A 14,836-nucleotide genomic window follows, 5' to 3' on the forward strand; every position below is an offset into this window, starting at 1 on the left:
TGATTGGTCGAGCGGTTTAAATAAAACAAACAGAGAGGTTCTTCTCCGAGAGAGGGATGTGAACACAAAAACATTGTTATGTAGGATCGTATCTGTGCCTCCTTCCACTCTACACTGACACACAGCTCATTGCCACGTGACACAATACAGCTTCTGTGTTGCTGACACACGCGCGCGCACACACACTCACACACACACAACTTACTACAGAAAGTCAGCAGTCCAACCAAAAAGCCGGAGGCAAAACGATATTCTCAGTTAGCACTGAACATCAGTGTGTTGAACAAGGACTCATACAGACACACAAAGGTCTGCTGACACTCATCTTTCATGTTTGTGGTGATCATGCGATGTCGCTGTCAATCTCACAGGCACACCATATTTATCAGTGTGAAGATCAGAGGGACTCTGAGGGGGTCAAGAGTCTTGCACACTTCACTTTAATACTCACTCACAACCCAATGGTCTAGGGTGCAGGGTCTATCCGTCTTTCGTCCTCACAACCTCTCTCCAACCTACCAGGTCTCTCTCCCCCTTCTACTCACTGAAATCTCCCGTCGCACAAGCGCCCCCACCACCTCCTCACCAGTGGGTCTGTCGAAGGCGTAGGAGGCCAGGCGGAGGGTGGAGCTGCAGTGGTCGCACTGGAAGCAGCTGCGGTGGAAGAACAGGCCCTCGGCGCTGAGCCGTTCCATCACATACACGCGCTTCTTACAGAAGAAACACACGTCGCTGGTGCCGCCCGACGCAAACACGCCCCGCAGGTTCACCTGGTGGAGGGATGGAGAGATCGGAAGAGAGGTAGATGGAGTGAGAGACAAAGAGAGACAGAGAGAGAGAGAGAGAGAGAGAGAGAGAGAGAGAGAGAGAGAGAGAGAGAGAGAGAGAGAGAGAGAGAGAGAGGGAGAGAGACAGAGAGAGAGAGACAGACAGACAGACAGACAGACAGAGACAAAGAGAGACAGAGAGAGAGAGAGAGTGAGAGAGAGAGAGAGAGAGAGAGAGAGAGAGAGAGAGAGAGAGAGAGAGAGAGAGAGAGAGAGAGAGAGAGAGAGGAGGGGGGAGCTATAGACCAGTTAACTTTGGGTTTCTTTCAATACAAGTAAGAGGTGATAGACTTGTTTTTAACAGTATTATGCTCATACTCAAGTGTTAGTCAAGTCAAGCACAACGGTTATTCCACATCTACCCCATGTTGAGTCCAACCTAATGTTAGCATGTGGGGTGAGGAGTATTAAGGTGGAGGATGACAGTTGGCAAGGCGAGCATCAGACTCTTACCGATTCCCTCCTTTCTGAAGTAGCGGGTTTGGGGGCCTCCTGATTCTGAAGCTGATTGGCTAACTGTTCAGCCCGTGAGCTTACTCCCTCTGTGTACATCTGAACAAATTTCTATCCCAGGCACCAGCGTGGAGACAAGAGGAGTAAGACAGGGCAGAAACATACAGCACATAGAAACACACACATGTTAACACATTTTCAACCACTCATGAGTCACACAAATACATACCCATCAATGCACTCGTACACAAACCTGACACACATTGTCACAAAGACAATGAAATGACACAGAGACAAACACATACAGTATTATATCCTAATATAGATTTTATGCCACAATCAAGCCTTATTTAAAACAAACCCTTTTACAATGTCAGTAATACAAGGTTTATTAATGTTTCTCTTACATTAATCCAGCATAATTTCTGGACAGCAGGAACGTTTAGAAACAGAGGAACAACTAAATGATGTTTGTCAAAAGAGGCAATTCACTGGGTCTCTATGGAGATTTCAACTTATTCAAAAGGACAGTTGTAGTGGTTGTCACATGCCACATGCCCTGCAGTAAACTGTACAAATATACACACTGGGAGTCTAGCCAATAAGCTTCATGACGATCCCACTCTGGATCACTATTGTACTTTCAATGCAACAGCTATCAGAATTGTGCTAAAATGTGATTTATTTGCTTAACATTAATGTTTAACATTGACCCCAGGCCTTGAACATGAATGCATCCACTGATGCTTAGTATTGGCTTATCTAAGCATACACTCTCTTGATCAGGAATCACTTAATGAACACTCCAGACACAAAGCTGTAATGGACTGGAATAGATACTAGGGTATCTAGGTCTAGGACTAGGGGGACTACAGGTCTAGGACTAGTGGACTACAGGTCTAGGACTAGGGGACTACAGGTATAGGACTAGTGGACTACAGGTCTAGGACTAGGGGACTACAGGTCTAGGACTAGTGGACTACAGGTATAGGACTAGGGGACTACAGGTATAGGACTAGGGGACTACAGGTCTAGGACTAGTGGACTACAGGTATAGGACTAGTGGACTACAGGTATAGGACTAGTGGACTACAGGTCTAGGACTAGGGGACTACAGGTATAGGACTAGTGGACTACAGGTATAGGACTAGTGGACTACAGGTCTAGGACTAGTGGACTACAGGTCTAGGACTAGGGGACTACAGGTCTAGGACTAGTGGACTACAGGTATAGGACTAGTGGACTACAGGTCTAGGACTAGTGGACTACAGGTATAGGACTAGTGGACTACAGGTATAGGACTAGTGGACTACAGGTCTAGGACTAGGGGACTACAGGTATAGGACTAGTGGACTACAGGTATAGGACTAGTGGACTACAGGTCTAGGACTAGTGGACTACAGGTATAGGACTAGTGGACTACAGGTCTAGGACTAGGGGACTACAGGTATAGGACTAGTGGACTACAGGTATAGGACTAGGGGACTACAGGTATAGGACTAGTGGACTACAGGTCTAGGACTAGTGGACTACAGGTCTAGGACTAGTGGACTACAGGTATAGGACTAGTGGACTACAGGTCTAGGACTAGTGGACTACAGGTATAGGACTAGTGGACTACAGGTATAGGACTAGGGGACTACAGGTATAGGACTAGGGGACTACAGGTATAGGACTAGTGGACTACAGGTCTAGGACTAGTGGACTACAGGTATAGGACTAGTGGACTACAGGTCTAGGACTAGTGGACTACAGGTCTAGGACTAGGGGACTACAGGTATAGGACTAGTGGACTACAGGTCTAGGACTAGTGGACTACAGGTATAGGACTAGTGGACTACAGGTCTAGGACTAGGGGACTACAGGTCTAGGACTAGGGTCTACAGGTCTAGGACTAGTGGACTACAGGTATAGGACTAGTGGACTACAGGTATAGGACTAGGGGACTACAGGTATAGGACTAGGGGACTACAGGTATAGGACTAGTGGACTACAGGTCTAGGACTAGTGGACTACAGGTATAGGACTAGGGGACTACAGGTATAGGACTAGTGGACTACAGGTCTAGGACTAGTGGACTACAGGTATAGGACTAGTGGACTACAGGTCTAGGACTAGGGGACTACAGGTCTAGGACTAGGGTCTACAGGTCTAGGACTAGTGGACTACAGGTCTAGGACTAGTGGACTACAGGTATAGGACTAGTGGACTACAGGTCTAGGACTAGTGGACTACAGGTCTAGGACTAGGGGACTACAGGTATAGGACTAGTGGACTACAGGTCTAGGACTAGTGGACTACAGGTATAGGACTAGTGGACTACAGGTCTAGGACTAGGGGACTACAGGTCTAGGACTAGGGTCTACAGGTCTAGGACTAGGGGACTACAGGTATAGGACTAGGGGACTACAGGTATAGGACTAGGGGACTACAGGTATAGGACTAGTGGACTACAGGTCTAGGACTAGTGGACTACAGGTATAGGACTAGTGGACTACAGGTCTAGGACTAGTGGACTACAGGTCTAGGACTAGGGGACTACAGGTATAGGACTAGTGGACTACAGGTCTAGGACTAGGGGACTACAGGTATAGGACTAGTGGACTACAGGTCTAGGACTAGTGGACTACAGGTCTAGGACTAGGGGACTACAGGTCTAGGACTAGGGTCTACAGGTCTAGGACTAGTGGACTACAGGTCTAGGACTAGGGGACTACAGGTATAGGACTAGTGGACTACAGGTCTAGGACTAGTGGACTACAGGTCTAGGACTAGGGGACTACAGGTCTAGGACTAGTGGACTACAGGTCTAGGACTAGTGGACTACAGGTCTAGGACTAGGGGACTACAGGTATAGGACTAGTGGACTACAGGTATAGGACTAGGGGACTACAGGTCTAGGACTAGGGTCTACAGGTCTAGGACTAGTGGACTACAGGTCTAGGACTAGTGGACTACAGGTCTAGGACTAGGGGACTACAGGTCTAGGACTAGTGGACTACAGGTCTAGGACTAGGGGACTACAGGTCTAGGACTAGGGGACTACAGGTATAGGACTAGTGGACTACAGGTATAGGACTAGTGGACTACAGGTCTAGGACTAGGGGACTACAGGTATAGGACTAGTGGACTACAGGTATAGGACTAGTGGACTACAGGTCTAGGACTAGGGGACTACAGGTATAGGACTAGTGGACTACAGGTTTAGGACTAGGGGACTACAGGTCTAGGACTAGTGGACTACAGGTATAGGACTAGGGGACTACAGGTCTAGGACTAGGGTCTACAGGTATAGGACTAGTGGACTACAGGTATAGGACTAGGGGGACTACAGGTATAGGACTAGGGGACTACAGGTATAGGACTAGTGGACTACAGGTATAGGACTAGGGGGACTACAGGTATAGGACTAGTGGACTACAGGTATAGGACTAGTGGACTACAGGTTTAGGACTAGGGGGACTACAGGTATAGGACTAGGGGGACTACAGGTATAGGACTAGGGGACTACAGGTATAGGACTAGGGGGACTACAGGTATAGGACTAGGGGACTACAGGTTTAGGACTAGGGGGACTACAGGTATAGGACTAGGGGACTACAGGTATAGGACTAGGGGGACTACAGGTATAGGACTAGTGGACTACAGGTATAGGACTAGTGGACTACAGGTTTAGGACTAGGGGGACTACAGGTATAGGACTAGGGGACTACAGGTATAGGACTAGTGGACTACAGGTATAGGACTAGTGGACTACAGGTTTAGGACTAGGGGGACTACAGGTATAGGACTAGGGGACTACAGGTATAGGACTAGTGGACTACAGGTCTAGGACTAGGGGACTACAGGTCTAGGACTAGTGGACTACAGGTCTAGGACTAGGGGACTACAGGTCTAGGACTAGGGGACTACAGGTATAGGACTAGTGGACTACAGGTATAGGACTAGTGGACTACAGGTCTAGGACTAGGGGACTACAGGTATAGGACTAGTGGACTACAGGTATAGGACTAGTGGACTACAGGTCTAGGACTAGGGGACTACAGGTATAGGACTAGTGGACTACAGGTTTAGGACTAGGGGGACTACAGGTATAGGACTAGGGGACTACAGGTATAGGACTAGTGGACTACAGGTCTAGGACTAGGGGACTACAGGTCTAGGACTAGGGGACTACAGGTCTAGGACTAGGGGACTACAGGTCTAGGACTAGGGGACTACAGGTATAGGACTAGGGGACTACAGGTCTAGGACTAGGGGACTACAGGTCTAGGACTAGGGGACTACAGGTCTAGGACTAGGGGACTACAGGTATAGGACTAGGGGGACTACAGGTATAGGACGAGGGATGGCGTACCTGCTCCCCTCTGCTAGGGAGAGTGTGACATTTGACCTTCTCCTTGTAACGAAAGCTCATCTGCTCCTGCTGCTGCGTACGCTTTTGGTGAGATGGGGAATGGGTGAGGTGGAAGTGAGGTTACAATGGTAATAGGAGACTACAGTGAGAAAATGAGAGTTCAAAAAACGAATGTAATTATTGTTTATCGGAGCCTTGGCAGCGTGCTGAGATTGTAGATTTATTTTGCGTCGTGGCAACTCAAATTCTAAAAAGTTCTATACATGGGAGAGGCATGGACGGGAGGGGCTTCTGTGTTTACCTGTCTCCATGTGGGGAGGGGAACCACAGGAGTTGGCTGAGACTGGGGGGCAGGAGATGATGTGGGGGCAGGCAGATTGGGCATGGATTCCCCCTGGTGGTTAGTACAAGATGTTAACTACAGACAGGCGATTGTATTTGTATTGGAAAATCAAATGCAAATGAATAATAATTTGCATTAATTCATTCGTTTTTATAAGTTCAGTTGTGGATAGAATTGTGAAATCAGGTGCTTTTTAGAGGTTCTGTACCTATATTTGTTCATAATCTGCCAGATAAACACATTTAGTTGACTAATGAAAATTTGAAATGATCAAAAACATTAGGATTTTCTGGAACACAGTGCAAACGCAAAGTAGGGGACTGCAGGTCAGCATGCCCAAGCGCAGGTGCCTATAGGCCCAATGGGCGGTTGAAGGCCTTCTCTAAATCACAAATATGACGTAACAAACCTTTTGGAATTTTGAACGCACACTTTTGCTTATAGAACATTGTTATCCTATGATTCGTCTAGTTGCAAGAAACATTTCCAATGAGACGGTCAGCGAAAAATGTATCAGCGTGCTCCAAGAATATCGAAAGCCTCCTTGTATGTAGGAGACTTACACAGCGATGTTACAGAGGCGATCCTCTTTAATTTTAAGGAGTGAGTTCTAAATATTACTGACGCTTCCACCAGAGTGAGTTATTTTTCCAAAACGGAAGCTAGCTAGTTTTAGTTAGCTTCCTCCACGGTACTCTGTGGAGATAACCTATGCTTTTTTAATTAATGAAACGATGGACTTTAATTAATGGAATTATTATGCAATTCCCTCTGGAATTGTATGTCTTTTTAAACGAATGAAATGGCTCTTCATAATGAATTTGCTCTCAGGAAATAAAACATATGAAAAGGACTTGTAGTCTTTATATGACTTTCAGACATGATAGTTACACTAGTTTCACTTTTAACTAAGCACACTTCACGTGTCGCAGATTCCACTCATATTAAACACTCAATACATGCTGCTCCAACCTACTAACTGGACTAAGCTCTAACCCTGCTCTGTCCAACCCAAGCTGCTCTACCTAAAGCTAAGCCTCACCATCACAGCTCCCCTGGAGACAAGGATGTGTCCCAAGAGCTAATCTGGCCTTAACCCCTGCAGCTCTGGAAATGGGAGGTGACCTCACCTTCACATACCTGGATGCAAACCAGGATATGTGGTGGTAACAGGGGAGGTGGCCGCTGTGCTGCACACCAGTGTTCCCCTGGCTGTGTCAGTTTCCCCCTGAGAGACTCCCCCTACCCTGTCCTCACCTGTCTCCGCAAAGCTGCAGCCGAGGAGGAGGAGGGGGCGCCGGAGGCGTTCTCCTCAAACTTAGCCAGAAGCTGATTGGCCATCAGGCGCACTCTGGTACGGCTCGCTCCGCCCACAGACCCTGCCTTCAAAGTTAGGTTGTCGTAGTAACCATCTGCCGCTTCTTCCTGAGAATGTAGAATGTTGATGATGAGTATGACCAGCGCACTATACAGTCTGTAAAAAGGTCAAGAGACAAGCTATTCCTCTACCTCTTCATCTGGGCTTGGCCGACTGGTCTTCCTCCTCTTCCCCATCGCATCCTTCTCCTGCCCCTGAGGAAGAGCAGTGTCATCACATACACAAACCAACAGAGGGAGAGCGAGAGGGACAGAAAGAGAGAGAGAGACATACAGACAGTGTTTGTACCTTGGGGTTGCGTTTGCGTGAGGGACTGTGTCCTAGTCTGCTCAGCTGGGAGGTGGGGGCCATCAGGGCAGCCCTGCGTTCTGAACTCTGACCCAGGGACTCTGGGGACAGACAAGAGTAGTCAAACTCAGATTGAAGATACTCTCTTGTGTCCTTCCTTGTTTCCTGTTCTGCCAGTTGTTCCATGAGACCACATTCATGTTTAAAATGTATTACATTACATTTCAAATGGGCTTTTACTAACACTGAGATTTCTACATTTATTACATTATATTGATTTAGCATATGCTTTAATCAAAAAGTGACAAATAGTGTATACGGTAAGTACAGCAGAATATCAAGGATCAAAACTGTAACAAGATTCTGTGTTTGCAGGCCTCACCACTGGGGGGCATGGAGTCCTTGAAGAGCTGGTAAAACTGGCTGAGGTACATGACCATGCAAAGGGTGTCTGGCTCTCCCATAGATGACATCTCCTCCACCGTCATTACTGGAGAGATGCCAAACTCCAGCTCGGCCACCTCCAAGCCCAACTGAGTGTTCTCCTCGACCTCTGCTTCCTCCAGAGACTCAAAGTCACTACAGGTGGAGGCAGAGGTAGAGGCTATAGGTGGAGGTAGAGACTCAAAGACATACACTTACAGTGGGATACAGGGAGTTAATGAAACTTACTGATCCTATCAGGTAGTTAAAAGAGCACTAAGCAGAATCGTGGTCTAAAGCCTAATCATCCTCTTCGGGGGTCGGAGGTGACTCACATTAGGTCGGGTCGGTAGTGGTGGATGAGGGCACACAGCGCCAGCCCAGTCTTCCAGGAACTAGTCAGGTCGCTAACGGCAACGCCTCGGTAACCCTGGGTCTGCTGCTGACACCAGCTCAACAGCTTACTGGAGCGAGAGAAGGATTCTGGGAGTAGGAGAGGACAGTCAGGAAGTGGATAGTGAAGGGGGTCACTACCCAGAGTGGAACAAGCCTTACTAGGACCGAGTGAGCATGACGTAAAGGGTAGTGAACGGACAGAAGCTCACCTTGTCGTTGTAGTTTGGATAAGGGCGAGCTGTGGAGATTCTCAATGTCTATATCCACATCTCTGCTGTCTCCTGTGTCTATCAGGTGTTTGACCTGCAGAGGAAATCACGTTTAGTTCACCACGGTGTGTCTTTGTGTGTGTGTGTGTGTGTGTGTGTGTGAATGTCTGTGCTTGTGTGTTTCTACCTGTGCAGGGGTGATGAGTTGAGGGTTGATGTTGGGGTAGCGTGTCGCTGGATCCACAGTGTACAGATTGAAGTTCTTGTTGATGTTCTCCGGGGTTGTCTGGGGAAGAAGGCGATACAGACTCTCCCTGATAAATAAAGAACAGGACATAAGCTATTGCTTAGCACGGTTCAAAGCAGATATTTAATGCAACTTCCTAACATACTGTAGGTCTCTATGTTAGCAAACCCAATGGTTTGGCTGGTAGTCTGTATGTGAGACACGCCTTTCTCACCTCTCCGCCAAAACTTCCAAGGGGGCGTGTCCTAGAGCCCAGCTGCGAACCATCCATGCTGAGTCCATCGCTGCCAGGAACCCTCGCGCGATCCCAGTCCCCATGGGCCAGAACGGCTACAACACACACGTACACACACAGGAAGCTATCACTTTCATGCATCATGGGAGGGAGACAGGCTGTCTCCCTCCCTCCCTCACCTCCAGCAGGCTGTCTCCCTCCCTCCCTCACCTCCAGCAGGCTGTCCCCTCCCTCACCTCCAGCAGGCTGTCCCCTCCCTCCCTCACCTCCAGCAGGCTGTCCCCTCCCTCCCTCACCTCCAGCAGGCTGTCCCCTCCCTCCCTCACCTCCAGCAGGCTGTCCCCTCCCTCCCTCACCTCCAGCAGGCTGTCTCCCTCCCTCCCTCACCTCCAGCAGGCTGTCCCCTCCCTCACCTCCAGCAGGCTGTCCCCTCCCTCCCTCACCTCCAGCAGGCTGTCCCCTCCCTCCCTCACCTCCAGCAGGCTGTCCCCTCCCTCCCTCACCTCCAGCAGGCTGTCTCCCTCCCTCCCTCACCTCCAGCAGGCTGTCCCCTCCCTCCCTCACCTCCAGCAGGCTGTCCCCTCCCTCCCTCACCTCCAGCAGGCTGTCTCCCTCCCTCACCTCCAGCAGGCTGTCTCCCTCCCTCCCTCACCTCCAGCAGGCTGTCCCCTCCCTCCCTCACCTCCAGCAGGCTGTCTCCCTCCCTCCCTCACCTCCAGCAGGCTGTCCCCTCCCTCACCTCCAGCAGGCTGTCTCCCTCCCTCCCTCACCTCCAGCAGGCTGTCCCCTCCCTCCCTCACCTCCAGCAGGCTGTCTCCCTCCCTCCCTCACCTCCAGCAGGCTGTCCCCTCCCTCACCTCCAGCAGGCTGTCCCCTCCCTCACCTCCAGCAGGCTGTCTCCCTCCCTCCCTCACCTCCAGCAGGCTGTCCCCTCCCTCACCTCCAGCAGGCTGTCTCCCTCCCTCCCTCACCTCCAGCAGGCTGTCTCCCTCCCTCCCTCACCTCCAGCAGGCTGTCCCCTCCCTCCCTCACCTCCAGCAGGCTGTCTCCCTCCCTCCCTCACCTCCAGCAGGCTGTCCCCTCCCTCACCTCCAGCAGGCTGTCTCCCTCCCTCCCTCACCTCCAGCAGGCTGTCCCCTCCCTCACCTCCAGCAGGCTGTCCCCTCCCTCCCTCACCTCCAGCAGGCTGTCCACTCCCTCCCTCACCTCCAGCAGGCTGTCCCCTCCCTCCTTCACCTCCAGCAGGCTGTCCCCTCCCTCACCTCCAGCAGGCTGTCCCCTCCCTCCCTCACCTCCAGCAGGCTGTCCCCTCCCTCCCTCACCTCCAGCAGGCTGTCCCCTCCCTCCCTCACCTCCAGCAGGCTGTCCCCTCCCTCACCTCCAGCAGGCTGTCTCCCTCCCTCCCTCACCTCCAGCAGGCTGTCTCCCTCCCTCCCTCACCTCCAGCAGGCTGTCCCCTCCCTCCCTCACCTCCAGCAGGCTGTCCCCTCCCTCACCTCCAGCAGGCTGTCTCCCTCCCTCCCTCACCTCCAGCAGGCTGTCCCCTCCCTCACCTCCAGCAGGCTGTCCCCTCCCTCCCTCACCTCCAGCAGGCTGTCCACTCCCTCCCTCACCTCCAGCAGGCTGTCCCCTCCCTCCTTCACCTCCAGCAGGCTGTCCCCTCCCTCACCTCCAGCAGGCTGTCCCCTCCCTCCCTCACCTCCAGCAGGCTGTCCCCTCCCTCCCTCACCTCCAGCAGGCTGTCCCCTCCCTCCTTCACCTCCAGCAGGCTGTCCCCTCCCTCCCTCACCTCTAGCAGGCTGTCCCCTCCCTCCCTCACCTCCAGCAGGCTGTCCCCTCCCTCCTTCACCTCCAGCAGGCTGTCCCCTCCCTCCCTCACCTCCAGCAGGCTGTCCCCTCCCTCACCTCCAGCAGGCTGTCTCCCTCCCTCCCTCACCTCCAGCAGGCTGTCCCCTCCCTCCCTCACCTCCAGCAGGCTGTCCCCTCCCTCCCTCACCTCCAGCAGGCTGTCCCCTCCCTCACCTCCAGCAGGCTGTCCCCTCCCTCCCTCACCTCCAGCAGGCTGTCCCCTCCCTCCCTCACCTCCAGCAGGCTGTCCCCTCCCTCCCTCACCTCTAGCAGACTGTCTCCCTCCCTCCCTCACCTCCAGCAGGCTGTCTCCCTCCCTCCCTCACCTCCAGCAGGCTGTCCCCTCCCTCCCTCACCTCCAGCAGGCTGTCCCCTCCCTCCCTCACCTCCAGCAGGCTGTCCCCTCCCTCCCTCACCTCCAGCAGGCTGTCTCCCACCAGTGTGACCAGCAACTGGTGCCCATGCCTCTGGCGGACCAGTGCTGCGTTCTCTGAAGCGTACATGCAGGTGAAGTCGAACATGGCCACGTCGGGCTGCCCATAGTGGTTGATGGCAAAGTCCAAGGATGGCAGCTGGTGATTGGTGGAGAAGTCGGCCGCCTCGTGAGCATACACCAGCAAGGCCTTCTGGTCTACGTTCCCTCGGGAAAGAAGCATCTCTGTGTCTGCATAGTCCTATAGACAGACAAGACGCGATTCATTATACTACTGTATGTGAATGGTTATAAACTGATTATTATACAATGAAGAGGAGGATCAAAGTAGCATCTGCAATCTGAATTTAGTATTGTGAAGAATTGTCGTTGTGTTGTCACCTGCAGAATCACTCCTTTTTCTAGTAGGCTTTGCTTTTTGGCTGTCATCACAAAGTAGTGAGTATCATCCTTATAGTACACAATGTTCTCCAGATCAATCCCTACGAGTCAGAAAGACAGATAGTCAGAAGACAGAGAATCACCTGATCTGACTGGTTCTCTGTTCTAGTCACTGGTTCCTGAGATCTGACCTGTGTTGTGTCGGAGCTCCTGGAAGAACTTCTGGTTGAAGATAAAGGCTACTCCACTGATCTCCTCCACCTTGGCCTCGGCCGTGGTGTTCCTGTTCATAAAGTTGGCAGTGATGGCAATGGCCAGCTTCCCCCGGAACTCCTTACGTCTAAAGCCTGTATGGCCGTGCCGTGACAAACAATAAGAAACAGCGAGTTTGTGTATGTGTGTGTGTGTGTGTGTATGTGTGTGTGTGTGCGCATTCACCTGGCAGTGTGTTCCGTCGTCCGTCTGCCCCGATGATGACGTCAAGCTCCAGCTGGTTAACAGGGTGAGATCTAGGATGGACCTCAATTCTCCATCTCACTTCTGAGACACACACACATCATCACGTCATATTCAGTAAAGTGGTCAATGCTGTACATATTTATATACACACACATACACATCAGATCTTACTGTGTTTCTGCTGATTTTCAGGTGGCTCCAGCAGCCCCTTGAACTCCACGTTAACATGAACCTCCACCCCCAGGAGCAGAGCCACCTTCAACAGTACCAGCTGCAGCTGGCGAATACCTAGATAGAGAGAACAAGAGAGACAGAGAGATAGAGAAAAAGCGAACTCCTTCTGTTGTGTGAGTCTGCACAATAAGCAAAACCTCCTGCTGAATGAAGTCAAGTTCTCCCAGAGCCAACCAGTAACAAAGGAGAGCAAAGGGGTGGTAGATCTGGTTCGGTACTCACTGATGTGGTCAATTGATCCAGCGCAGAACTTTCCGTGGAACTTTTTGGCGCCGAGGCCCCGGAGGTCGTGTATGGTGAAAGGCCAGAGGTGGAGAACGTTGTTCCGGGAGAAGGCGTCTCTCTTCTCCAGCAGCACCACCCGAGCCCCTAGGAAACCCAGCTCCACGGCTGCACGCAGCCCGCAGGGTCCCGCTCCGATGATCACACACTGGGATGGTGGAGGGACAGGACAGGGGGTCACACAACGATTGACAACTGCCTGATGACACTCAGGAATACAAGCAGAAAGCACAACATCTTCTTGTGTTGGTGTGTGTGACGGTTACCGTGGTGTTGGCACAGGCCCGGCCCTTCATGTATTCCAGGTGAGCTGCTCGCTTGTCTAGTTTGGCCCACAGTGCGTTGGCCCTCCAGTAGCTGAGGCGGGCTTTGAGTGTGTGGTAGAGAGGCTGAGGCAGGGTGTGTGTGTGAGAGTGTGTGTGTGCGAGCTGTAGGTGCTCACACAGCTGGCTGAAGGCACGAAGAGTCGCCCTGCATGTGGACGCCTGAACAAAGTCATCAAACAGAGCATGGGCCCGATTCTCAGGCTCCACCCCGTCTCCCATGGCAACTCCAGAAGCAGGGCACCCTGGGATGGGTGTCACCCGCTGATGTCACGGTCCTGAGTTTGCCTCAGCTTCCACAATCTCTTAGTGGCCAGCTTGAGGGGGAAGAACAGGACGTTAGACACTGACTGTGATGGAACACACTGCAGTCTAAAAATCAAACATAGTTCTCACACTGATTTTTAATAGGATCTTGCTGCATGTCTAGCCAGTTAAGAGTTCAGGCTTTATAAAGGGATAAACCACCCCCCTGTGGCGCCAGACCTTATGGGTAATGGTGTCTCTTGTTTCGCATGGAAACTGACTACACTTTACCAACTACATACAGTGTGTACAGACATACATACATACATACATACATACAAACAAAACAGTGGAACAGTTCCATAAGCCACATAGCAGCTATCTTTAGGGGCCAGTGTGTGTGTGTGACTGTGTGTGTGTGTATGTTAGGCTCAAGAGTCAGTACAATACCCCTCATACATTGAGGATCCATCCGCACCAAGCACCGACAAAAAGACACACACGCACACACACTCAAGCAAAGCAATCAACCAACAAAAGCAGAGAACCAATATATGCTACTCTAGCTTCCATTACATTAAAATATGAAATATATTTTAATAAGACTGTGGTAAGAGAGCCTGAGAGAAGTCCAGTTCCCTGCCAACACATCTTTATCAGTTTATCATGAGGAGCTTGGCTTCACATCACCATCAAACACACTGACACAAGTTTCCATCCCTCCCTGTACATGTCCATGTCTAAACACGACTACATACAAACACTTCCAAGTCGAGACGCCAACACACACACCGACATACAGGACCTACTGTTTTCTGCGTTGTCTCCCCGGTAAACCCATCCTCATTACTCAGCGGCAGGGCGCCAGGTGTTCCTCTCAGCAACCCTGAACCAACCTCCCTTTCACAGAGCTGCAGTGCAGAGGCTGTAACGCAGCACACACCTCTCTGAGCCACTGTCTCTCTCTCTCTCTCTTTCACTGTCTCTCTGTCATGGTGGGCTCGGCATCATTGTGGTATTGCTCCCCCTTCCTTGGTTTCCTGCCGTGTCTCACCCAAACATACACAACACTGCTTATCCAAGGTCAGGGTTAGGGACAGCCAAGCCCGCCCTGACCCCGCCCACACAGCATGTTCACATGGGCGCAAACGCCAGTGAGCGCACACACACAGTTAATCTGAGTCCTGAGGAGACTGAGATCTAACAAGCTTATAGAGGGATCAAAGGGAGAGAGATCATACTGGTGAACCGTGAGTGAAAGACAACCTGCTCAGAGCAGGAACATGGACTGGTCATACTGCAAGGCTGCAAGACCTTTCTTGTCTTGATTTTATACTTTGTTGTTGAAGGTTTCAAAACTTAGTATCAACAATGATCAGCATACAAACAGTTGCAGGTAGGGCAGACACAAGTCAGAGTAAATGGGCAGGACAGGTTGAGATGTTCCGTTTATCAGAACAAAAATGAAGTTAAA

At 51.2% G+C, this 14,836-nt stretch overlaps 2 protein-coding genes across 2 annotated transcripts in view; both read right to left on the bottom strand.

The window, feature by feature from the left end:
- The window catches only part of LOC134037567 (protein-methionine sulfoxide oxidase mical3a-like), an 18,076-nt gene extending 6,468 nt beyond the window's left edge, over window positions 1-11,608 (bottom strand). Inside the window, exons 1-11 of the mRNA XM_062482929.1 lie at window positions 11,506-11,608; window positions 9,136-9,251; window positions 8,862-8,988; window positions 8,675-8,768; window positions 8,405-8,552; window positions 8,029-8,225; window positions 7,647-7,747; window positions 7,490-7,552; window positions 7,238-7,405; window positions 1,281-1,391; window positions 587-770 (exon numbers count right to left, since the gene is read on the bottom strand). Coding sequence (XP_062338913.1) covers window positions 587-770; window positions 1,281-1,391; window positions 7,238-7,405; window positions 7,490-7,552; window positions 7,647-7,747; window positions 8,029-8,225; window positions 8,405-8,552; window positions 8,675-8,768; window positions 8,862-8,988; window positions 9,136-9,239 — 1,297 coding nt within the window. The 5' untranslated portion in view covers window positions 9,240-9,251; window positions 11,506-11,608. The remainder of the gene's footprint in view (window positions 1-586; window positions 771-1,280; window positions 1,392-7,237; window positions 7,406-7,489; window positions 7,553-7,646; window positions 7,748-8,028; window positions 8,226-8,404; window positions 8,553-8,674; window positions 8,769-8,861; window positions 8,989-9,135; window positions 9,252-11,505) is intronic.
- Window positions 11,609-12,437: 829 nt separating this feature from the next.
- LOC134037572 (protein-methionine sulfoxide oxidase mical3b-like) lies at window positions 12,438-14,410 on the bottom strand. Its single transcript, XM_062482935.1, has 4 exons — window positions 14,172-14,410; window positions 13,060-13,433; window positions 12,734-12,941; window positions 12,438-12,565 (listed from the first exon to the last, which is right to left on the bottom strand). The coding sequence occupies exons 2-4, from the start codon at window positions 13,336-13,338 to the stop codon at window positions 12,438-12,440; spliced, it is 615 nt and encodes a 204-aa protein (XP_062338919.1). The 5' UTR covers window positions 13,339-13,433; window positions 14,172-14,410.
- Between the last annotated feature and the right edge of the window lie 426 nt (window positions 14,411-14,836).

The sequence above is a fragment of the Osmerus eperlanus genome, chromosome 17, assembly GCF_963692335.1.
Source record: "Osmerus eperlanus chromosome 17, fOsmEpe2.1, whole genome shotgun sequence".
NCBI classification, from domain to species: domain Eukaryota; kingdom Metazoa; phylum Chordata; class Actinopteri; order Osmeriformes; family Osmeridae; genus Osmerus; species Osmerus eperlanus.

Bases quoted from the DNA above. Each gene is read 5' to 3' on its own strand.
- LOC134037572 (XM_062482935.1), bottom strand. From the start codon at position 13,338: ATGGGAGACGGGGTGGAGCCTGAGAATCGGGCCCATGCTCTGTTTGAT. The intron at 12,942-13,059 runs GTAACCGTCACA...CCACCATCCCAG, and splicing joins GGGCCTGTGCCAACACCACG to TGTGTGATCATCGGAGCGGG. The intron at 12,566-12,733 runs GTGAGTACCGAA...CTCTCTATCTAG, and splicing joins TGGATCAATTGACCACATCA to GTATTCGCCAGCTGCAGCTG.